Source organism: Stegodyphus dumicola, chromosome 5, assembly GCF_044657685.1.
Source record: "Stegodyphus dumicola isolate Sdum_Otavi_A_Nest chromosome 5, ASM4465768v1".
Taxonomy (NCBI): Eukaryota; Metazoa; Arthropoda; class Arachnida; order Araneae; family Eresidae; genus Stegodyphus; species Stegodyphus dumicola.
The window spans coordinates 71,809,381-71,834,896 of record NC_140772.1 but is presented as its reverse complement, the minus strand read 5'-3'; the positions used below and the strand labels follow the sequence as shown (position 1 = coordinate 71,834,896).

Sequence of the window (25,516 nt, the reverse complement as noted above, 5' to 3'; positions counted from 1 at the left end):
ACACGCACTCGTAAACATATTTTGCGCACGCGCACAAGCATATTCTCAGCCGTAACGGTCAACGCGACGCATGCGCAGAAAGTTTGAAGCTTTGAGGTCTGGATTATGGGTGTCCGAATTAACGACTTTTGACTGTACATATATAGTTTACGGAAAAAAATTAATCATTTATGAGAAAATATTTTCAGGGTTCGTACACATTTCTGCACATGAAAATTAAGTACTTTAACGCCTTTTAAGAACCATTACTGAAAAAAATTAAGGACCTATGAGAAAATGGGAAATGAATAAATTCAATTAAAAATATTATCTATGCCTGAATTTCACTTTTGTAATACCATCCTAAAAATAAAATAGATACCTAAGTAGTATGCATTATTACTAAACATGAATTCAGTAACAAAATTATTAATAAGTTTGAAAGTAAAATAAACTTTATGTAATTTATCAAGTAGAATTAAATATTTTACACTTATAATAGTTGGACATATTTAAAAGAAGTGACATTTACGTTTTACTAACAGTTAGCTTTATGTTGATTATGTCTCATTTTGTCACATACTTGGTCAGTCTAGAGATTTAGTAAATAGCAGGTAGATTTTATGTCAAACGGCATAAGTTAAAATAAGAAGTAAGATCATAATCAGCATGATTCATAACCAAAAGACTGAATGCTGTCACCCCTGCTGCTTGTCTAGAGAGAGACCTACTGCTTCGAACAAACCTGAAAGGCCTGCTGTAGAGGCACGGTTGGCAAGTGTTGAAAGTCAGTCAGGCTCTTTTTGATGCAGTTTAGTTTTGTAGCTTCGTGCAGTTCTAGGGGTTGTAACCCAGTTAATATACTTATAGGTTCCAATAAGCCATTAAAGCACCAGAGGTGATAAGTTGTTTTGTATTATTTTAAGTCTCACTAGACGCAAAGAATAAGTTTTACTTGAATTTTGACATTTTTGTATTTTATCTTGTGACCACAGTGAGTATTAATGAAAAGCAATAACTCACTTTAATATATAGAGAAAATTTTTAAGGGTAAACAGTTAGTTATCAATAATTAAATTAGGTAGTTTAATAAACCTTAGTCATTATGGATTTACATGGTCACTAATAAATTCTATTTTTTAACAATACTTTAAAAAAGGCCCTATTAAAATCAAAATCTAATAAAATTTCAGTTTAAAATACATATAATTTATGACATTGATTCTTAAACTATATTAGGATAATTACACATTAAAAGCTACAAAACATTTATGTTTTGTAGCAACAATACTCAACAAAATATTTATCCGTCATTTTAATTTGAACTGTTTGTTCCCAGACATTTTGGCTAGTTTATATTGATTTCCTTCTCTTTAAGCATCTTTTCTAACAACTAGAGATTTGTCTCAATATGCAAACCAACGATCTTGCTAGTTTCTTGCTAGTTGCTAGTTTCTTTATCTCCTAACTTGTCAACCTCTCCACAATATACCTATGAGGGTTTACTTGATCTGGTGAAAGTTAAATAGTCAAAAACCCCCGACAGACGTAAAGCATATTATCGCTATGTCTGAAAGTAACTACAATATCAGACAAAGGTTTAAGTAAGCCTCTTATTTAAAAAGAACTTAAAACATAAAGGCATGCTCTGTTGCTAACGAAATCAATTACAGCTCATGGTGATGTAATTAAATAAGAACAGTCAAATTCAAACTAAAAATGTGGATTAGTGGTCAAAGATTATACAATTTAATTTAAATTTAATATGGCTCAATAGAAATGGGAAATTATAGTAAAGGCTGAAATCATAAACAATTGAATAATTTACATAATAATAACTGCACATATCTTTGAAGAATAATTTTCTTTATGTATTATTTTTGAAAGTAACTACAGTTTCAGACAAAGGTTTAAATAAGCCTCTTATTCAAAAAGAACTTAAAACATAAAGGCATGTTCTGATGATAACAAAATCAATTACAGCTCACAGTAATGTAATTAAACAAGAAGAGTCAAATTCAAACTGAAAATGTGGACTAGTGGTCAAAGATTACACAATTTAATTTTAATTTAATCTGGGTCAATAGAAAAGGGAAATTATAGTAAAGGCTGAAATCATAAATAATTGGGTAATTTACATAATAATAACTGCATATATCTTTGAAAAATAATTTTCTTTATGTATTCGGTTTCTTTCTTCAACACATTTCCTTTTCATTTTATAATGCTTGGATTTAATTAAGGATTTCTGCTATTCTAAAAAACACTAAATGCATTTAGAATGTACAGAAAAAGCGGCTAATTTTATTTCTTTAGTAATATGAATATTCAGAAGAAATGTGAAATATATATGGTAAAGGCCAGTTACAGAGCTGATGTGGCTTAATTTTTAGAATTGAATGACACACCAAAAAACAAAATCTAGAAATGGCAAAACTTTTAGAATTGAGCTGGCATTGGAAGCCTTTAGAAAGGCACTAGGCAACAGAATTTAGGATCCACAGAGATTGCATCAGGTGGGAAAATGCCTAGTGCCAGCTATGTGTATAGTGCATTGAGACAGCTTAATCTTTTAAATTGCAAGTTTTCAATTTCTTTATTAATAAAAAAATCCCTTTCTATAATGCCTTCCCATGTGATAAGATTAAAAGCATTTTTGATATTTTCCATGCTTGTGTCTAGTGAAAAGTAGATAAAATAAAGGGAAGATAAACATGTTAAGAAAAAGATTTTAGTATCAGTTTTCATTATTCTTCCAGTTGTTCTCCAAAAAGTAAGAAATCCATCACAAACTTTCTGTAAAATACATCAATTACATGTTAATACCATGGAAATATTTTTCATTTTGTCACATATTTCTGGAATCTTCTAGAATCGTGGGTCTATAAATCTTGCCTTCAAATCCTTTTAAACTTTCCAAGCTGTAATGTCTAAAATCCTAAGAAAAAATTTTCTCTACCAATTCTGTAATGGCAAAAAGTAAGAAATATTTTAGGGGGGAAAAAAAAAAAAAAAAATAGGGAAAAGTGTAAAATTAATTTTATAGAAAAAACTGATAAATATTGTGAGAATTCTGAATATTCTGAGACAACTACATGAGAAAAACTCTTACTATGGAAAAAACTAATTCCATAGATAATTTTGTTTCTGCTAAGAACTGTTTTGAAAATTAGGCTTTATAGCATTATACCTTGTTTATTTTTCAAATTCAAAATATTATATAATAAGTTGCCAAAATGAAACTTTAAGACAGGGGAAAAAAAATGTTGTATTTTAAAGTTATTTTTGTAATATAATTTCAGTACATTATCATTATTTCAATGAAATTTATCAATGTTACGATGTTTAAAAAAAAAATCGTCGAAAAATTCTCAGATCTCGGAATTTAAAATTTTCTATAGAAACTGATCTTAAAATTGCCAAAACGTTGATAAGTCGCCAAATTTAGAACCGTTTAGTAAAAGAATTCACATCCCCAAAAGCGAAAAGTTGTTTAAGGGCTTTTTATTAGAAAAAATGGATTTCGCTATGCTTATGTTTCACTTCTTAATTAGAACCTCGAGTATCCCATCATTTATATTAGAAATAGAAACAAATTATAACCAATGAACCCATTCAAAAGGTACCCATATACGTCAGCGAATCGCCAAAAATATTCCTCCAAAATGCTAATTCACATTCAAAATGGCAGTCATAAAAAAAGACAGAAATTTCAGATGATTAAAATTAAGGACCTTCTGCTGATTTTGGCCAAAATTAAGGACTTTTAAGGACCAAAAATCGATTCCAAAAAACCTAAGGACTTTTAAGGACTCTTAAGGACCGTACGAACTCTAATGTTAGATCATTATTCCATATTTAATACCTGAAATCACGAAATACTTTCAGTGATAAAAAGAGTTCATGAATGCAAATGGTTTAAGAAGTGCTACTCTAAAGGATATTGCAAAGAGATTTGAATTAAAGACCCAACAGGAATTTTAGTATCTTCCTAAATTACTTCTAATACAGTAAACATAAAATAAATAAAATTTTGACACACCTAAAAATTTATTTCATTACAGTTATATTGAAATATTATAAAACATGACCAAATTTTGAGTTAAGCATACCATCATCTTCTTGAAGAGGATTGGGTAAATCTTTGATAAGCAACAAAGCTTCTTCAGCAGTGCATTTCTCTTTAAAAGCTGCTGTCAGTTGCTGTGCTGCGACAGTTCCAGGCAAGACTTCTAAAAATTTAAATACATACATAAATAAAATTCTTGTTCATTTACTCAATGTTTATACATTAATATCCAAGATAAATAGTAGTAGGCAACAAATGGTTAAGTTCAACAGATGGTAGCTCATAAATGTGCATATATAAAAGTGCACAAGCTTCAATCAAAGCTATGAGTCTGAAGAACTGCTCATTCAGTCATGACTTTGGAAGTTCGCAGGAACTACTTTGGTTTGTTGTTGGCTCTTATTTGACCTGCAGATATGCACACAATGCAGCGAGAAATACTAATACACATAAACTCCCATACGCTGATGAAAACTATATTTTCAAGTCAAATGTTTTAAAATATTTACAGAGGTCACAAGTGATCTTTAAGGATACAGCTTTGTGACAAATATTATGAATGAATCTTAAAAAAAGAGCTCAATCGATACAGAAAATAATTTTACAGAGCTGGAATTTGAAAATGCAGCATGGATGATATTAAGTTCACTAGGCTAAATGACCCACAGTATAATTCAGTGTTTTAGTAATTGTATTCTTCAGCAAAAGAAATTATTAATAATATGATAAATTCTAATACTGTGCCCCTACGATAAATCTGATTTGAAATGTAGCTTTTTTTTTCAGCTGCAACTGTTGTTTGTATTTGTAAGTAAAGCAAAAATTTTTGCCATTTTAAAATTACCATACATTCACCGATAGCAAGGAATTTATCATACCTATTGCTGATCTGGATTGCCTGTAGCACTCAATCACGATGGTGTTATTTTACCCAAAATGGCCATTTTGGGGCTACCAAAATTTTGTTTCAGGGGCTTTGTCCCTGAAGGACTATTGTTTTCGTTTTACGATTCTGCGTTGAATCACTATAAATGTCCGTTTCACTTTTCAAACTGTTGCCACCAAATGTTATGCATTATATTTGAAGAAATTAAATAATGAAAAATCTGCATAAATGTATGTATATTTCTCGCATTGTGATAAAACAACGGTACATAGAGCCATCAAATTTTGAATGATGTAATCCTCCTATGAATATGGGCATGTGGAAGACCAAATTTGAAATTTGGAATTTATTTTATTATTAATTTCATATTTTGTAAAACTTTAACAAATTTTTGAGTAACAAACTCAACGACTTAAAAGCGAGCAATGGCAACACTCTACAGGGGGGGGGGAACCTTTTTATTTCCAGATCAAGGAACTGTGTATCGGATATGCTCATTTTAAAATTTTGCAACTTTGCTATTGAACTGAATTTTATGGTTTAAGTGCAAAGAAAATTATATTTAATAAATAAAGGTAACACAAAAAACATTAAAAAAACACCCCTTTGGACGTAATTTAAAATCTGAAAACTTTCAGTGTTTTTTTTTCGGGGGGGGGGGGGAGTGTTTACTGGTCATTCCTTATATGCTTTTATTTTCATTATTATCGGCCACATATTTTATGTCCTTACTACTACAAAAGGGAAAAATAACAGATGGTTATTCTAATCTATCGTCCTTTTTTTTGTGTGTGTGTTTGTTCATCATGTACTTTCATTTAGCACTTTTAGCTCTGTTCCACCTGAGATTGTACCTCTCTGTAAAAAATCTCTCAATTCTAAGTTAGATTAAATAGGTTATTTAAATATGTCAAAAAATGCCAGAGCTATCTCTCTAAGGTGAGGAATGCTTTAAAGAGGACTCTCTGGTTTACATTCCCATTATACCCAAAGAAAAACATGAAAATCAACCATGCAGATAGCTTGTTCATCTGGCTTCAAACCTGGGTCAAATTGTTTAGTATTCAGGAGCTCTTTTTCAATTCTAGTTATAAAATATAATATTATGGATATGCAACATGAGGCACAATTTATTTTGTGGCATAACTGTAGATACAACACACTTAAATCATCTCATTTATGCAATCGAATGATGCTGATAAAGATCATTCATTAAAATGAAAATGAAATAAATGAAATTACTCCTTCATATACTTCAACCACAATTCTCAACATAGACATACATGTATATTGCTTGCTATTAAAAATGGCACATCAGGAAAGAAAGCAAATAGAAAACTCTTATTTATTGTACATATGCAGTATAATGGAAGGAAGACATGATTCAATTTGCAGGTGGTTTGGGTACATATCATGTAAAAGTTAGTACTACCTCAGACAACAACAAAGCTGGAATTCAGCTGGTATTGAGTCAAAACTGACAGATGTATGTATTTCATTCCATAAGGCTTAAATCTATGCCAAAGTTCACCAACCACGGCAACTGTCAAGTGATGGCATACCTAGTAATCCATAACCAGATAAATGTTTCTCATTTGGTGAGAAATCCGTAGAGTACCCGCCAAGGCAACAGTCAAACATTCTCTTTATCAAGAAAGGTCAGAACAACATGGCAATTGTGCATTATCTTGCTGAAAGATGGCATCAAATAAGCCGCAAAGATAAGACAAACCTTAGGCCTAAATATGTCCAAAATGTAACAGCAGCTGTCCATATTATCAGCTATGTGAACAAGAGGTAGCTGGAATGCGTATGCAATGGTAGCCCATACTAACATGCCAAATGCTAGAGCTGTGTGACAATGATGAATGCAAGCTGGCATCATTGATTCTTCTCAATGCCTCCACACACAGATACATCCATCATTATGTTGTATGCAATACGCAAATATTTTTTCACATTTAAACTTTAAACCATAGCAACACATACCATGAGTGAGCTAAATAAAAGTTAATAATACTAATAATAATAATAGCAAAGCATAACTTTTTCAGGAACCATTATGAAAGTTATGGTACCATCTATAGCAACAGCAAACATTAAAAAATCATTAACAGTATTAGAAATCAGCCAATTCATGTTTGTGACATCACTGTTCACAGTAGCTTTCGGGTAAAGGGAAGGAAGACGACGGTCTTTTGAACGGGTTCTAAAGATGAAACTCTTTTGTGTCTCCTTTTTCTCTTCTTGCTAACAGCAACTGTACAAATTTTTTAATGTTTGCTGTTGCTATAGATGGTACCATAATTTTCATAATGGTCCCTGAAAAAGTTATGCTTTGTTATTACTATTATTAATATTATTAGCCTTTATTTATCTCACTCATGGTATTTATCTATTGCTTTCCAGGAAAGAAAGAGTAAGTTCTGAGAATGCTGCATTTATAATTTTCATTTATACTTTCTTTGAGTTTATTCTGAAAGTTCAACATGATAGCAAGGCAGATAGCCCTGATATGTTTTACCCCATATAAATAAACTAACCAGTATAATCAAGCAGACATTTTGCTGTAGACTATGAGTTTGCACTTAACCCTTTAGAACTTGACGTGTGCATATTAATATGTGATGAAGCAGAAAAACTGCTAGAAAGAATGGAATGGTTTATGAAATGTAAAAATTTGCTAAGCTATTCAGCTATTCAATAAATTATTCCTAATGCCTTTAACAACAGTGTCTGCAAAGGGATTTTCTGACCCAAAAGTTGCATATGTATATTTGTGTAGAGACAATACATAATTGTTAACAGTCTGTGTAGCATCTAGGCTGACAGCATTCAAGAATGTCCTACATTCTCTCATAATATTATCCATCTAAATAAATCAACTTTCAGCATCTGATCCACAAAACTAAGTTAAAACAGATTTTATTAGTTTTGATAATACCGGATATTTTTGTTTTTGATCGTCTTTTACCTTGAATACATGAGCAAAAACTTCACTCCCCCTTCACACTTTTTGCATAATACAAACAGCAAAAATGACTCTTCCATATAAGACAAATTTTTCAGCAAACTCAGTTTACTCATATAAGATGCCTATTTTTACAATGAGATTTATTCAGTCTTCTAATTTTATATAGTCTTTAATGTCCCTCGCTACTTGAGTCGAGGAACTTAGTGAACTGAGTAGTTAATTATTGATGAGTTCATAACGTAGACTGGAGAATGGTTTCCTAAGCTCCTCTCTTTCAAAGTTAGTTGAAATTCTTTTAAATACTACTTCTAACTCATTTGCATTCAACATGATTCTAAAAACTCATTCTGGTATGCAGTAGCAAGTGGAAAACAAGAAGTGAAATGAAAGGGTTTCAAAATTAAAATAACTGTTATAGAATTAGCATACATCTTACATGTCTAAAAAGTAAAATTTTTACAATGTCTGAATGATATATTTGTTCTAAAATTAAATTTGAGATAAATTCTAAAATTCTATATTTCATAAATCTGCAAATTCCGGATTTCAAAAAGTAAAAAAAAAAAATTTAAACTCCAGTTACAACTGGATATTATTACCTTTCTTAGCTATTCCCTTATTCAAGGTATAGATTTATATACAAGAATAGGGCAATATATTTAGATTTTATTTTTGAGTATTACTAAAAATGCATTATTGTAATCCGTGTTTACATCTTTTGATGTAGCCATAATCATATATTATACAAACTCATACATAATGTAAGCTTAAAAATCATAAATTGATTAAAATATTAAATTTTTATTATAGTTATTCATATTTTATCACTAAAATGTACTGAAACTGAATAAAAATAAATATTTTCAGAAATTTCTTACCTGCTCCTTCTTGAGCATACTTGTAGACAGTAACAGGTTTCAAAGGTAATAAATTAACAAAATTTTCAGGCAATAAGTCTACAATCCTTTGATAATATGACAACCTAGAGAAAAGGAGGAATACAAATTTTTTCATCAACTATTTCCCAATAAAATTTCATATTGTTATAAATTGACAAAAAAAGAAAATTCATTTACAAATTTTACAGGGGGGGGGGGGAATCTGATGTGGACATCATGACTTCCTTGTGTAGCCTATTAAATTATACACATTTTTGTTGCATTTTATTTAAAGTTATTTTCTCAAATTTCCTTAAAGATATGTTTCTCATTCAATTAATTAATTTTTAACTTCACAGCAAGGCAAAAATACATAAAAACTTAAACTGTAAAATACAGAAAATTATAAAACATCAAATAGAGTTAAAAAAAGTTAATGAGTCCCTTCAGCAAAAAGACACTGAATTTGGTGTACAAACTGAATTCATTATTCTACTAAGAATTTCAAATTAAACAAATGGCAGCCTTTTTAGAATTTGTGCCACTTAAACAACTTTGAAATTGGGCTGGATCATGAACAACATAATTTAGTCACTTTTAAAGCAACAAATAGAAAATTTACCAACATATAAGGGAAAAAAAAAAAAAAAAAAAAAGATCACCAGATCAGTAAGAGAGTGGGTATATGTATGTATATATACAGTACACAAAGTCTGAAATCCGGACGCCCATTATCCGAAATGATCTAAAATCTGGACCTTAAAGCTACAAACTTTTTTATGCTTTATGCATGCGCATTTGATTTTTCCTTTCATAATAAAACACGTGGAGATTTTCACTTAAAAATTCCGATTCTTAATTTCACTTAGGCACTAAATAAAATACCTCGTTATGAAAAAACAATCATGTAAGCATAAATTTGAGAGATTAATAATTTGGCTCCGTAGCTGAGTATCTGCTTGGCATACATTTCAAACGTTCCATTCCGTCTACCGCTGTTCACCGCACTTACCGAAACATTCACTTATTTTATATCCCTGACGCCGACCAGGCGAGTCATTATTTATTATATTTTGCTTTCATCACTGCATGTTTATGACATGACAGCTTCAGTAATAACTCATTCAGTGACGTTTGAACTTTTTTTTATATTAGTAATTGAATAACAAGAGTATGGCAACCTTTTATGTTAACATTACGCTTGGCGATGATTACAGATTTTTAAATGTTTTTAAAGAAATGTTGACGAGGAAAATTTCTTTTCAATATGCTAAAAATAGATTTTGTTAATGAAACTCATAGGCCAAAAGATTACATTTAGTGCTATTTTAATTAAGAATGACTGATATGTTATTCACCATAAACCCAGAAGCGTGGCAGAATATGTCGGCATTGGACCGCAGAATTTAGAGAAGACGATATTTTTGGAATTTGGGGAAGCACTGAGCAGTAAAATTAAGGGATGAGAAGTTTTTTATGATTTAGGGAAAGCACTGGGATCCAAAGTTTAGGTGCGGTGAAAATTTAGAACTTAGGAAGGTGCTTTGTAGCAGAATTTAGGACCCGTAGAGACTGCACTATGCGGTATTTAGCCCCGACCCTTTGATCCAGCCTTTTTTTTTTTTTTTTTTTAAGACTGTTATTATGATGGTAATTCTGGAGCTGCCAAAGAATCTACAAAGCAAAACCGTGTTTCGATGTCCATTAAACAAAAAGTGAAATTGCTGCAAAAAAATGGATAAAGGCATGCCCATCTCAAAATTATACAAGAAGTATGGGATTGGAGAGTCAACTGGATATGACACAAGAAAGAGGAATTTTTTGAATTTTTTTATGGAAGCAACTTAACTTACATTGAAAGAAATTTTTAATAAAGTAAACAAATAAATATTAAGCTCTCTCTCCTTTTTTTTTTTTTTTTTAATTTTGATATTTTTTAGATTATAATTGTTCTTTATTTCATAAATTAGGATTTCATATGTTTAATTGTATAATTTCTGCATGCCATCTTACCAGATTTAAACTAATGACCTAACATCCGGAAAAATCCAAAATCCAAAATCGCCGAAGTCCCGACGAGTCTCGATTTCGGACTTTGTACTGTACAAGTTTGGTGCAGCCGATTGCAACCAAAAAGGGATATGCACAAATACATATATAGCAGTCTCAAATACAGACAACAGAAAACCTTTTCTGAATCCATTTTACACTACAATTTTGAAAAAAAGAGTCCTTTATGCTGTCCATACTTATAGACGTCATGCAAAAATAATTGTTCAAATGGATTCGAGAGTGATCAAAATGGATATTTTTGTTGAAATATGATACCCGAAATTTTTCATGATTATAACACATTTTTTTTTTTTTTTTTACTTCATACAAGGAAGTAAAACAGACAGGCTATCTAGAATGATATATAACGAAACTGATGATTTATTTTAAAATACTGCAATGACTCTTGCAATCCATTACCTAGGGAAAAAAAATTAAGTTCCCCCTCCCCTCTTTAATTAAGACATTTTCTGCCTTCTATGAGAATATTTGTAGTTGGAAACTGAGTTTGCTTGCCAGCTATGAGGTAACTCATTATTCACTGCTTTACCTAAATCACTAAATACAAATACTGTTGTAAGAAACGCATGCAATGACTAGGCGTTTGGCATACAGGAATATACTAAATAAAACACTTGGCTTACTGAAGAGAACTTATTTCTTGAAAAGTAGGTACAATAATTAAATGTTTATAACACAAAACCTTTTTTTTTTTTCTATGCTTATTTACTAAAGAAATGTTATAAATGGATTGCTCAAATTTGTGTTTAGTGATTTGATTAAGACTAATGGAAAACAACGTATCATATATGCAGGAAATTTTGCATGAATGCACAGAATAGATGAGTTTCGTTTATCTAGTCTATCTATATTTGTCTATCTATGAGTTTTATTTATGTCGTAGTTGGTACCAGAAGCAAAATTATTGTTTTATATGCAAAAATGAATATACTTGTGTGAATTTATTTACCTCTAACAGTGATTTGTTATATGTATATTTAAGTAATAAAACAGCAGAAAATAATTAAGACACAATAACATGCCGAATAAATACTGATTCAGAAGTCAAACAACAAAAATCAGCGTTAATTCACAAAATTTTCACAGGACTAGTTTCGATGGTTTTACCGAACCATCATCTTCAGCTGCAAAACCGCGGTTTTGATTTTGCGTTCCGCGGTTGCAAAACCGCGGAACGCTGATTTTTGTTGTTTGACTTCTGAATCAGCAGAAAATAATTTAAAAGCATAAAAATTCACATAATATCTTCACACATCTGAATGGACACACCATATCAGCTTTGACAGCCAACACATTAAATGGAAAAAATTCATTGAATCTTACCTCAAGCATTTATGAAGAGTTTCTCGAACAAATACTGGTCTAGGATGCAGGGGATCTAAACTTATGCAATCATTCCAGTCATCCCAGTTCCATCGAAATTGAAAATTACTTAAGTGATAAGCAAACCAACTTGAAAACCTTAAGTAAAATAAAAAAATAATATTCTCATAAGGACAATTAACAACTCAAAACTCAAGATTTCAAAATTTTAACATTTAATTACTGTCATTACAAGCTTTAGACTTCTGGTGTTGTGCATTCTGAGAGGCAATTTATTATTTTCAATAATAATTTGCTTTTATTATTTGTTATATAATACTACATTATTATTGAAAATTATTTTATAATATTGCAAATAAAATAGCAAGATTAGTTTTTCATCTAAAAGAGAGACATATTTCCTCAGTAACACATGTATCTATGAGAAATCTAACAGCTATTAATGGTTTGTCAATATCACAAAAAGCAAGGAAAAAAATCATACCTATTAATACAATCAATGTTCATCGTATCTAATCTCTCATACATCAGTTCAACTGCTTGCGCTAACTTAAAAAGTTAAGAAATTTTCTCTTGTAAGCCACTATTCAATGATACAGTGAAAAATTACAGGCACGTCATTTTTGTCATTTTCATATTTTTATAACTGCCCATTTTTTAAAATCAGCTTAGAGTACCAATAAACTGCCAATGGAATCCTAATAATAATCACCTCACTCGTCATAAGAACTGTGAGTAAGCTATGTGTTAACATATTTTTGGCTTCTAATTTACTGATGACTGATAAATATAAGAGGTCTGACTATGCTGCATGTATTTTCTTTTTCAAGAAAATGTTAGCAATTTTTTATTTACAAACAAATGAGGAAAATGCTGCATCATTCTTCCAAGAAATATTAATTTCTTCTCACATTTGAATGTACAAAAATGGTCATGAAATGAAATTACATCTTAGTGAAAGCATATGTTCAGTGGCTCTAGAATACCATTTGTAACAGTGCTGCCACTAATTTACTAATGCCACTAATTTAGGCGGAGTAATTGAAAACAATTAAGTAATGGCAGATCCAGCGAAACCTTTGCCAAAATACTGAAACTGTTATATATTGACTGGAAAAGTTTTACAAGAGATGTACATTCCCTACACTTAATCCAACAACCAAACAGGCAAACAAGTGCTCGGAAAAATTGTCAGAATAAATGAAAATCTATTTGTTCAGTAAAAAAACAATAGTGAGAGGATTTTTCCACAATATTTGATATTTGAGAGGTTATGCCAAGGAGCTGGTGAGGACTTCGTTGTTCAGGTTCCAGACAGAGAGGCAACCATGTTCATGACAAAAATCGGGGATTATGTACAAGAGGCACTAATAGTTTATTTAGGTTGTTGGCCAACATACAAAACAGAACTGGAAAAAGCATGCTGGCTTCACTATCAGTTAAAAATTCCATTTTGTAGATCTGGAAATGGCTACTTGTACTAGTACACAAAAGACTGTGGGGAGCCACTGAATGGCGAAATCCCTCCCCCCAAAAACTGTAAGCTTTCAGATTTTGTATTATGCAAAGGAGCATTTTTTAACATTTTGTGTGTTACCTTTATTTATTAAATATCATGTTCTTTGCTCTTAAATAATGAAATTATATTCAACAGCAATATCGCAAAATAATTTTAATATGAGCATATCTTAAGAATTTCCGATACCCAGTCAGTCTCGTGCGCTGGAGATAAAAATAAATTTTTTCGTACAATGTTGCCATTGCTTGCTTTGAAATCCTTGAGCTTGTTAATCAAAAATCCATTAAAATGCTATGAAATATGAAATCAATAATAAAACAAATTCCAAATTAGGGCTTCCACATGCCCATATTTGGTGGATTCAAAATTTGATGGCTCTAGGTACCGTTGTTTTATCACAATTCGAGAAGCATACATACATTTATGCAGAATCTTCCTTATTTAATTTCTTTAAATAAAACAGAGGGTGATAATATTTGGTGTCAAAAATCTGAAAAGTGAAACGGACACATTTAAAGTTTTGAGCGCAAAATGCCAAAACAAAATTAATAGCCCTTCTGTGTTAATGCTCTTTGGACTAAAAAAGGGAGGGAGAGGGTCAAAGCATTTCATTATTTCGAGTCCTAGCTTGCAGAATTTATGTAGCAAAAATCCTTAGAATGAGAAACTACTTTTGATGCCATATTAAAAGCAGCTGCAGAATTGTGACAGCCAGAAGCTGAATGTGAGAATAAACATGAATTTGGCAACAATTTGGGAGCTAATATAACAGTAGCTGTAAAAATAAGAAAATACTTCATTTCCTTATTGCTCTCTATTAATATATCTACAGGAACATATTCAAAATATTTCTCTGCTTTTTAAAGTGGAGAATCAATTCTTACCTCGATAATTTTATGCTTAAATTTTCAGATTTAATTAAATAATTTTGTTCTAAAAAACTGTATGCATTTTGAACATGCAGAATAAATTGCTAATCTATTTATATTGATTCACTATAAATGGCGAATCACTTTTTCAATTGTTGCATCAAATATTAGAGCCCTGTAAGATATTTAAAGAAATTAAATAATGAAGAATCTGCACAAATGTATGTATGTTTCTCGCATTGTGATAAAACAAAGGTACCTAGAGCCATCAAATTTTGAATAACATACGTCTCCCCGCAAATATGGGCACCTGGAAGCCCGAATTCGGAATTTGTTTTATTAGCTATTTCATATTTTGTAAAGCATTTGTGAGTTTTTGATTAAGAAACTGATTATGATTTGATTAAGAATCTCAACGCGAGCAATGGCAACATTGTACGGAAAAGAAAACATTATTATCTCCAGCATGTGAGACTGCGTATCAGAAATTGTAAAGATATGCTGCTTTAAATATTTTGTGATACTACTGTTAAATTGAATTTAATGGTTTAAGTGTGAATAACATGATATTTAATAAATAAAGGTAACACATAAAACGTTAAAAAAATGCCCTTTTGGGTGTAATATAAAATCTGAATGCTTCCCCCCCTTTTCCACTGCTGACTAAATGGGTCACATTCTATAGACTACTTGATTAATAAACATGAACACATGAATATCATTCAATGTACAAAGATCTTTTAACAGGTATTACATCAATATATGAAGAAAACTGCTGTAACCTAGATTTATAAATCTCTACACAGTTTATATTGAAAATTAAATTAGTTAAAGAATATGTCCTGTGATACATTTAAATTTTATGAAAATAAACATTTGATTTGGATGTAAAAATGCAATTTAACCATATTACCAAATTTCAAAAAAAATATTTAAATTTCTGAAAATAAGACAAAATGAGTTCTTAATTGAAAAAGCCCCCCCTCGCAAAAAAGAACAGTTATTTGAAGAATGTAGCAATTCCAATACAAATTTAGACTAATTTTTAATAAATGCATGGCTACACATAGTAAATATTATAAGAATATTCCAAAACCATACAACATCTTCGCAATAACAATACGTATAAACAGATCTTGTAATAACCAACCAAAGATTTTGAAAATTATGAAGGATACAACTTGTGGCATAGTGCTTGGCTGCAATTTACACAATTCTAAGAAAAGAGAGCCTAAACAAATTTCTTTATAAGTAGATACAGGAAGTTTAAAGAACTCAGCCAATATAACCTAAAAAATATAATGAACATACAATATAAGAAATATGATGAACATGCTAAAAAATGTGAATAGAATAACAAGGATGACAAATTCATATTTGTTAAATAATTATTACACATGAACAACATGAATAATTTTATATGAAAAACAACATACTCGCACTAAATACATAAAATATTCTCTTTCTCCCATTTCTACTTATTCATTAGGACCATTAAATTAAGTTCAGTTGGCAACTTCATTAGTGCTCTACTAAAGTTTATTTTACATAATTACTATACATCAAGGGTTCTCAACCAGTGGTACGCAAAGAAGCAAAGTATTTTTAACTATTAAATTCAAAAACTAAAACCCTAACATCCTGACTGAGGTTTTTCTCTAACACTAAAAAATTTATGCGATCTGAACTTTATTCTAGAGTGGTTGTGGTAGTACTACTTTGTAGTGGTGGTACAAAAGGTTTTCAGTTTTTGCTTAAATGGTAGGCGTTAGTCAAGAGGTTGAGAACCGCTGCTATACATAAAACAAACATCAATAAAGATGCACCTGTAAAAACTTTAAAATTGTGAAAGATATTATCTGCTGTTGATTACTATGGAAAATAACCAAATGATATCTGAAATCGAAATAATCTACTTTTGCTATTTTTGTGAATTTGAAAGCAAAAAGGACAGTTCAAACTGTTTATTAGTTTATAAGGTTATACTTGATCTAGTATTGCTACTTTAGTTCTGTAACCCTAACAGCCATGTGGCAAGTTATTGGTATGTCCAAGATAGAACAACAGTCTTACTTAAGTTTTGAAACAAACTTTTTATTTGAACATAATGCATACTTGCCAACCTATGACACTCAAAAATCAGGAGATTTTTTTAAGAAATCGGGAGATTTTTCACAATGTTAAAAAGACTTTTTAAATGATGAAAATATAGTTTTTAATAATGAATTAACTTTAAATAGTAACTAATTCTTAAATGCAAGCAACACAAAAATACCTTCCTTATACATAAAAAACATTTTTATTACTTGCATCGTTTAAGAAAACGAAAAAAAAAAAGAAAAAAAAAAAAACTTTAATCAGTTTTCGTACAAATGTTATAAACAGTAGCAGATTTTGCTTTCTTTAAGAAAGAAACTTCATAATTTTGTTCATAGCAATTGCCACGTAGGCCTGCTTTCGCTAATAAAAGTTTTTCTAATGTGTCATCACAAATTTTAGATCTAAATTTAGTCCTCGTTTTCGCAACAACACTGAAAATCCTCTCACACTCTGCATTAATATGGGGAATTTCAAGATGGCCAACATAATTCTAGACAGTTTACTATATTTTAAAATTCCATCAGCATCTTTCAGTTTTCCAATTAAACTCCACTGGGTGTCAATCCTAGCTGATTTTATAACTTCATCCAAGTTTTCTAATTGTAAACTGCTGTTATGCAGCTGTTGGAAATGTTCCAATTTTTCCTTCCTTTTAGAACTCCTTTCGAGATAATAGTAAATAACAACAATGTGTTCATCCAACATTTATTGGTAAAGAAGCTGCCCCTTTTTCAGCTGCTAAATTTAAGTCGTGACAGGTGCACCTCATAATCTGCAAATCTGAATTTTCCTTTCCTAAGATGCCTGCAACACCAGTCTTCAAGCCTACCAATACTGGTGCATTATCAGCACCAAGTGCTAAGCAATTATCCAGAGGGACTACATTTTCTTTTAAAATTTTAATAATTAGCTGTGCTATAGTAAAGCCTGTCAAATGTCCTTCTAAGGTGGGGACAGAAAGTAAACTGCACTCATTTTCTGAAGACTCTGGATTAAAAAAAGAAATACTAATTGGATACAGTTTTGAATCGGTATTATTGCTTCCATCCGTAGAGAGGCAAAACGGAGCTGTTTTAATGCAATCAATAACAGAAGATTTATTTTTCAAATCCATTTCTTTAACAATTGCACCTGTTTTGGTTCTTGCACTTGAGTATTTCTTAGCGATTTCACTATCGGGAAACATTTTTCTAAATAAAGCTACAGCGTGATCCAATGCATTCAGTGACAGGTTGTGCTCCAGTAAAAAGGCAGAGAACAGATATTCTGCATCAATAACTTTTTGGTTCTTTGCTTCCCAATAAAAATTAAATTTTTCGTTTTTTTCAAAACAACTCATTTTGTCCTTGTGTTTTTGTATACGCACATGTTTGAGAACATCCATCCTCCCATCATACGAAATCGAAAAATCGCAATAACAGGCGGTACACATTGCAAATTTATTACATTTCCTTGACGAAATAATGGAAGGAAAGTCAACTGTGTATGATTTTTGAAACGTACATGAGTATTTCACCTTTTTCGCAGGACATAAGAAAAGATGATAATTTCTAAAACTATTTTCCGAAGGCACGTGTACTCAAGACAAAATGGCATCAACTCAGGACAAAATGACCGAAGTAACTAAAGAACATCCAAATAACAGCTTGCTTTGTCCTCATTGGTTAATATACGCCAGGTGACACGCAGTGGAGCACGATGCCCATTGGAGAACTGAAGAACGACGTTTCTGGATACGTATATGCTCTCACTCACAAAGCAGAAATTATCTAATTCACAAGGTTTTGTTTTAGATATAATCTAGAGAAAATTCAATTGCTTTCAGACGTTCAAAATCACATTTTTTTGTTCATATAAAAAAGTATTAAGCCAAATTCCATAAAAATCGTGAGAAATTTTAAGAATAAGAAAAAGTCGGGAGAAATATATTGTAAATCGGGTTGGCGGGAGAGCGGTCGAAAATCAGGAGTCTCCCGCCTAAATCGGGAGAGTTGCAACTCTGATAATGGCATAACATTGTGCGACAAATAACCACAGGTTGAGGTGATGCAAATAAATAAGAACAGTCAAATAAATTTAAAGGCTGATCAGTAGGCTAAGACTACACAATCAAGTCCTAACCTGGCTCAATAATTTAACAGAGTTAAGTTTAATGTGTTGGCACCGAGAAAACACAAAGCCAAGATAGTTAGTTATATTTAAATTGGCAGAATCTAACTATGTATCTTGCATGCGAGAAACACTCTCTCTTTCAACATCTAAAAATCTCGACTTAAACACACAAACAAACAATTTTACATTCTGGTGAGATATACAGAAAGGAGGAATTAAAGTTAGTTCAAAATCATAACAATTGGTTAACCCTCTCGCTGCATATCCCGCGATTTCCACGGCAACATAGAAGTAGCAAAATTTGCGCAACACGCTATTTCCGCAGGGATGCATACTTTTTGTTTATTTAACTGTTTTCCTGCTCATGGTTTTCATTTCAGCTTTTCTGTGATGTTTAATTATTTATTCAGATCTCGGTTAAAAGATGGAATTAGTTGTCCATTTTTGCAAAATATACAAACACATTTTGCACTATCACTATTTTGCATGCCCTTTTCAAAGCTCGAAGATGTCTGTAGTTCAACTCTCAATCCCATGAGACTAACTGATCGACATTTTGCTAAATATATATCCCCCAATTCCATCAAGAAAGAAACTCATAGACATTGTGGTGTTTATTTCTAAAAAAAGAATTGAAACCAAAAATTCTCAAAGAAACACGTATTTGGTGCAAAAACGACTAGATGCTTCGAGCTTTGTTTTGAAGTTTATCATATTACAATTCATTTCTAATAAACCTTTTGTAAATATTGTGTATTTTCATTAGTATAGACATTTTACCATTATATTTTATAAAATAAATCATAATTTAACCAAGATTAATTTTCAAAATTTTTCTTTTATATGATTAATAATCATATAAAAGAAAAATTAACTGAATTAAACTGAAGAATAATCATTATTCTTCAGTTTAAACTTTCCGACAACCTTTTTTTATGAGCTAATTCTATACTGAAAAAAAAAGTTTTTACAAAAACTTTTTGTATATTTTAACTCTAAAATAGATGTAGATTTGAAATATGTAATTAAAAAATTATGCAATTTTCGAACCTATTTTGATAAAAAAAAAATTACACAGCGAGAGGGTTAATCTAACATTCAAAGTTCAAATTTAAAAGATCAATGAAATAGTAATAAATAGGATTCAGCTCTGGCAACAGACTAAGAAGTAAAGTTTGTTATTTTTGAGCGAGCTGGTTCTCTGTACAAAGGTATATTGCTACACTGTAATACGCACTGTATTTTGAAATAATATAACATAACTTTTAAAACAGATTCTAACCTTTTTACTCACAAGCATGGCTTACAAATACAGGCTTACAAATTTATTAATCTAACACTATTACTATTGTTCAGGAAATACACAAAGTGTTTCGAAAGCTCTATGTATTGGCCTCTAGTTGAATTTCTAGAACGTGCAGGTGAGGAAATATTGGTCAGAGAGCAGTCTTGACATGGTTATGCAGCTATACTGTGCAGTATTGTTTAGTCCAATTCAGTTGTTTAATTCATACACGAGCATTTTTGTAGCACTGTTTTAGCAACCATAGAAGATGCGAAGAGCAATCATTTTCTTTTTGTGAAAAGAGGGGATGAAAATTACAGAAATTGTTCAATGAGAGTGAGGACTATTCTGCTCCCATATTTGAAAAAAAAAAAAAAAAAAACTTTATGGAGTGTTTGATTTGAGGATTGAGAAGATGCTAAAAAAGTTCTTTGAGTATGGCTTAAAAAATTAGTTTTTCATTGGGATAAATATATTCCATACAGTCTTTAATGCTCATGTTGTGCAATTCTAGCATGTGTTGTGGCCTAACTTATATTTCAGTGCAGTACTAAGAATGGTGAACTTAAAAGCTTGTTTTCGTCATGTTATGCTCTTTTATTCTAAGAAAAAAATAGCAGTCCCATTGCTCATAAAATTTGTGCTATATGTGGAGGAACTGCTATTTCATACGACACAATGTGAACATGGTTTGAGGAGTTTAAGAACAGAAATTTCAGCTTAAAAAATAATGCCTGGTCTGGACGAACATCCTCAGTAAACAAGTTCTTGTTCAAAGAAGCTATCACTGAAAATATAAATTATATGGTTCAGAACCAATCAGGCTGAGTAAATATTCCAAAAAAATTGCAATACATTTGAAAATTACATCATTTGAAGAAGATCGGATATACAAGTTGCTGTAACGTATGGATACTCCATACCTTAGCATAGCAGAATATGCTTGCTCAAGTCTTCCTTGATAACAAGAAATAAAGAAGCTCCTTTTCTGAAATGGCTGATGAGTAGAGCTGAGAAGTAGATATTATACAGTAAGGTTACAAGAAAAGATCATGAGTTAAAACTCCCACAAAAAAAAAAAAAAAAAAAAACTCCTTTGGTTGAACAGGAAGAGGACTGCATCCCAAAAAAGTAATGCTTTGTATGGTGGAAGTATACTATGACCTATTGCCCCCAAATCAGGAAATTAATTAGAAAAAGATACTGTTCCAAAGTTTCAGTTTTGAAAGCAAAAACTAAAGCAAAGCACCCTCAATTGACCAATTGTTGAAGCATTGTTTTCTATCCTGAAAATCCTGCTCCACATTTCGATGAATGTCACACAAAGACTAACTTAGTATGACTGGGATGTTTCGTGTCACTCCTCATAGTCACTAGACCTTTGTCTCCTTGGATTTTCATGTCTTTAGGTCACTTCAAAATTCTCTGAATGACTGGGGTTTACTTTCTTTGGAGACTGTCTAGCAGCATCATGATAACTTGAAGAAAAGCACAATAAAGAGATTTGAACACTTACAGTTTGCCTACAGTATATATGAACATAACACAAGAGATCTTGTCAACATGAAACCAATTTGAAATTCACTGCACAATCAATCAATGAACGTTTTAATGGGTCTTAGCTCTGTTAATAAAGCCCATCTGAAGAAGTTACTTGTGTATTCAAAATATTCTTGATAACCAACATAATGACACATATACAAAAGTCTCAATTCTTACCCTGATAAGATACCTAGATTCCTCTCCTCATTTTGATGAAACAGTAATATGTTTACAAATATTGAAAATATGTTACTGCAGAGAATTAATTCTATGAAGACTAAAATCACGCATTGTCTTCCCATGACTATCATAATCAAAAGCATAAGGATGAAAGCACGACGCACAGAGGATGTTATTACATTTATCGAACAAATTCATTTTATATTTATTTTAAATAAAAATTATCCATTTCTTAAGTGTTCCATCTAATAGCATTTTCCCTCGACTCTCAAACTAGTACAGTGGTACTTCGGTATACATTTGCTTATTTGTATACATTTGCATATTTTGCTTGTTTTAGTTCCATTTACATCATCAGAATTATGTAAGAGTAACCTACTAATTTACACTACTAATTTAATCTTTTGTATATTCTTTATTTTTTTACATATATATGTAATGTTTTAAAAATGTGTAGATGAAGGCACTGGAACTTCTAACAGTTTTCAATGTTGCATCATGGCTGAGAAGACCGTAGTGGCTGAAGGTAGGGCTGAATGGAAAAGCATGATGGCGCATTTAGCACAACTGAGCTTGAAAAATCACAATCTTTATTTTTTACACATATCAAATCATCCTTTTGTAGATAGGATATTTCTTAATCATAGATGAATAATTCTTAATCATAGATGAATAAGTTCCATTTTGAAGTATGATGTCATCTTAGACAAATAAGCAGCAGCATGAAACAGCAGTGTCTTGCCAACAAAGAAGCAAAAGAAAACGCTGCAACTCAGAGGAAGAAGAAAGGGAGTCAATAGTTTCAGTTCGAGCTAGAAAAAGTTTTGGTTTACAATTAATTTGATTGGGCAAGAGGTATATACATGTATGAATTTTATTTTGAAATACATTCAAAGCAAAAAGTTTTGTTTGGTATATCATATTTGTTCGAAATATGGCTCAAGTTTGATGAATCATGGCTGCGTACAATACATTTGTTTACATCTTTTAGAGACAATGCAATGATGCCCTCACTACACCTGTTTGCTATTAAAAAAAAAAAAAAAAAAAAAGGATAAAATAGGGGGGGGGAAGAGATCTTACTGTATATACTTTACTTCTGTAAAGCATGCTACTTAAAAATTACAGCAAGTAAAAAGGTTCTAGAAGTCTATGGAAGACTAGCTCTAGAAGTCTTTGCATAGAAGGGTAAGTAAAAGATTATCTGGAACTTTCTCCAGATAATCTTTTACTCCCCCTTCCATGCAAAAGCATTAATACTTACTGCATTTTATCTTTACTAGAAATAACATTGTTTTGTTTTTAAAACTATTAATTTCATGTTTTTTTAATATTATTTTAAATACAAAATGAGAACATTTCACTTTAGGAAGAATAAACAATCAACATTTTAAGAAAACATGTTTACAAGCAGCATTTTTAATCAGATTATACTTACTTATATCAGACAAAAGTTAAGAATTAAAATAATAAGTTATTTCAAAACACTTCTTCTGGAACATTCCAGATTCCCCTCCCCCTTTAAAACTGTACTAACTATATAAAAACAGTCTCTGTAAACCAATATATTTTGAAACCAACAAACAATTTATTTTTTGACTTGTGGGCAAGTGTCTATCGCCCATAACATATGATATATAAATATATATATATATGTGTGTGTGTGTGTGTGTGTGTGTGTAATAGATTCTGTAGTAAAATGCAGGCAATTGAATCTATAATGAACAGTCAGAATTTTGATGTTGTAGAATGCTGAACCGCCAATCCACAATGAATAAGAAATTTGGCAGTCAAGGTACATTTAATTCAACTTTTATTTCAGTAAACATGTTGCCGCAACAATCAAGTTGGCACATTAATTGTGCCTATTCCAAAAAAAATATATTTTAGATAAATTTGCAGTAAGAAAGAAGGAGCAAACAGACTGCAGTGCAGCTAGCCCAAAGCGTAGAAAGCAAGTATGTTATGTTCGTCGTGAAATCTTAATTCAGACTGAGTTTGTTTTGGTTGTCAATGCATTTTGTTTGACCGGTTAAAGTTGCTATAAAATTACTATTCGCTGTTTTAGTTCCATTTACATCATCAGAATTATGTAAGAGTAACCTACTAATTTACACTACTAATTTAATCTTTTATATATTCTTTATTTTTTTACATATATATGTAATGTTTTAAAAATGTGTAGATGAAGGCACTGGAACTTCTAACAGTTTTCAATGTTGCATCATGGCTGAGAAGACCATAGTGGCTGAAGGTAGGGCTGAATGGAAAAGCATGATGGCGCATTTAGCACAACTGAGCTTGAAAAATCACAATCTTTATTTTTTACACATATCAAATCATCCTTTTGTAGATAGGATATTTCTTAATCATAGATGAATAATTCTTAATCATAGATGAATAAGTTCCATTTTGAAGTATGATATCATCTTAGAAAAATAAGCAGCAGCGTGGAACAACAGTGTCTTGCCAACAAAGAAGCAAAAGAAAACGCTGCAACTCAGAGGAAGAAGAAAGGGAGTCAATAGTTTCAGTTCGAGCTAGAAAAAGTTTTGGTTTACAATTAATTTGATTGGGCAAGAGGTATATACATTGAAACGTTACGTAACATATGAACATGGGAAAACAGATGAATTTAGAAAAACAGCATAAAATCTAGAATTGTTAATATTGAGGTCGCCAACTACAGCTGTTACATCTTACATATTTCTCCCCTTCAAAAGAAAGGTTGGGAGGACATGAAATCTAGAATTATTAATTTTGAGGTCACCAATTATTACTTTTTTAACAGCCGTTATATCTTACATATATTAAATTACATTATATGTATTAAAGACTTTATATCTATCTATATATGTGTAATGATATTTTTAAATCAATATGATTAGAATTTAATGTAATCAATTGATTTAAAAATATCATTACATATATATAGATAGATATAAAATCTTTAATACACTATTACTTAAAAACAAGAAGAAAAATTTATAACAATTACACATAACAAAGCCATAACAAAGCACAATTCACACTAAAACTAACTACCATAGGCCATTTTTAAATCCCTTGATGCGCACACCTTTTAGGCAATGACTGCAATAGGTGGAATCTCGAGTCACTTTAAAGGTGCTCATAGACTCTACGCATAATAGGTGAAAAATATATTCCTAGATGGGCAGCATTAGTCAACATGATTCACTTTACGGCTAATGCTGATACAACCACAGCAAAGGCTGTCTTATTTGGATAGTTTGATTAATGTATTTGTATACTAAAGGGTTTTATCACATTCATTTATGCTATACTAGCAATATTCAACACAAGAAAAAATATTTCATTTATTTAAATTTACCATCCTATATGTGTAAGCTAAGAAATAGTAATCCACACATTATTTATGTTTAACTTTCCCTGGTAAGTTTTATACAGAAATTCGCAGTAATCTGCTACAGTTTGATTATTATTACTAGTTTTAAATGCCACTAAATATACAAACATGTCTAATAAAATATAGTAATCTAAATGCATTAATTAAAACTACATGCAATTTTAAGATTTCATTTGACTGGCACAAATATTAAAATTTGCAACAGATACCTCAACAATCACATATTCCAGTGGTATTTTGTGTTTTCCAGGGTAGCTGAGAAGAATAGCAGCACTGCAAGATACAGAAATGTTATTTCAATAAACACAGTCTTCACAGCATTTATCACAAGAAATATTG

General features: G+C 31.0%; 1 protein-coding gene across 2 annotated transcripts in view; it reads right to left on the bottom strand.

The window, feature by feature from the left end:
* Cbp80 (Nuclear cap-binding protein subunit 1) overlaps positions 1 to 25,516 on the bottom strand; it is a 127,291-nt gene that overhangs the window by 34,522 nt on the left and 67,253 nt on the right. For both annotated transcript variants that reach the window (XM_085816755.1, XM_085816756.1), the window contains 6 exons: positions 25,387 to 25,450; positions 15,749 to 15,859; positions 12,667 to 12,731; positions 12,183 to 12,320; positions 8,787 to 8,890; positions 4,092 to 4,211 (listed from right to left, as the gene is read on the bottom strand). In XM_085816755.1, the coding sequence (XP_085672881.1) occupies positions 4,092 to 4,211; positions 8,787 to 8,890; positions 12,183 to 12,320; positions 12,667 to 12,731; positions 15,749 to 15,859; positions 25,387 to 25,450 (602 nt within the window). The remainder of the gene's footprint in view (positions 1 to 4,091; positions 4,212 to 8,786; positions 8,891 to 12,182; positions 12,321 to 12,666; positions 12,732 to 15,748; positions 15,860 to 25,386; positions 25,451 to 25,516) is intronic.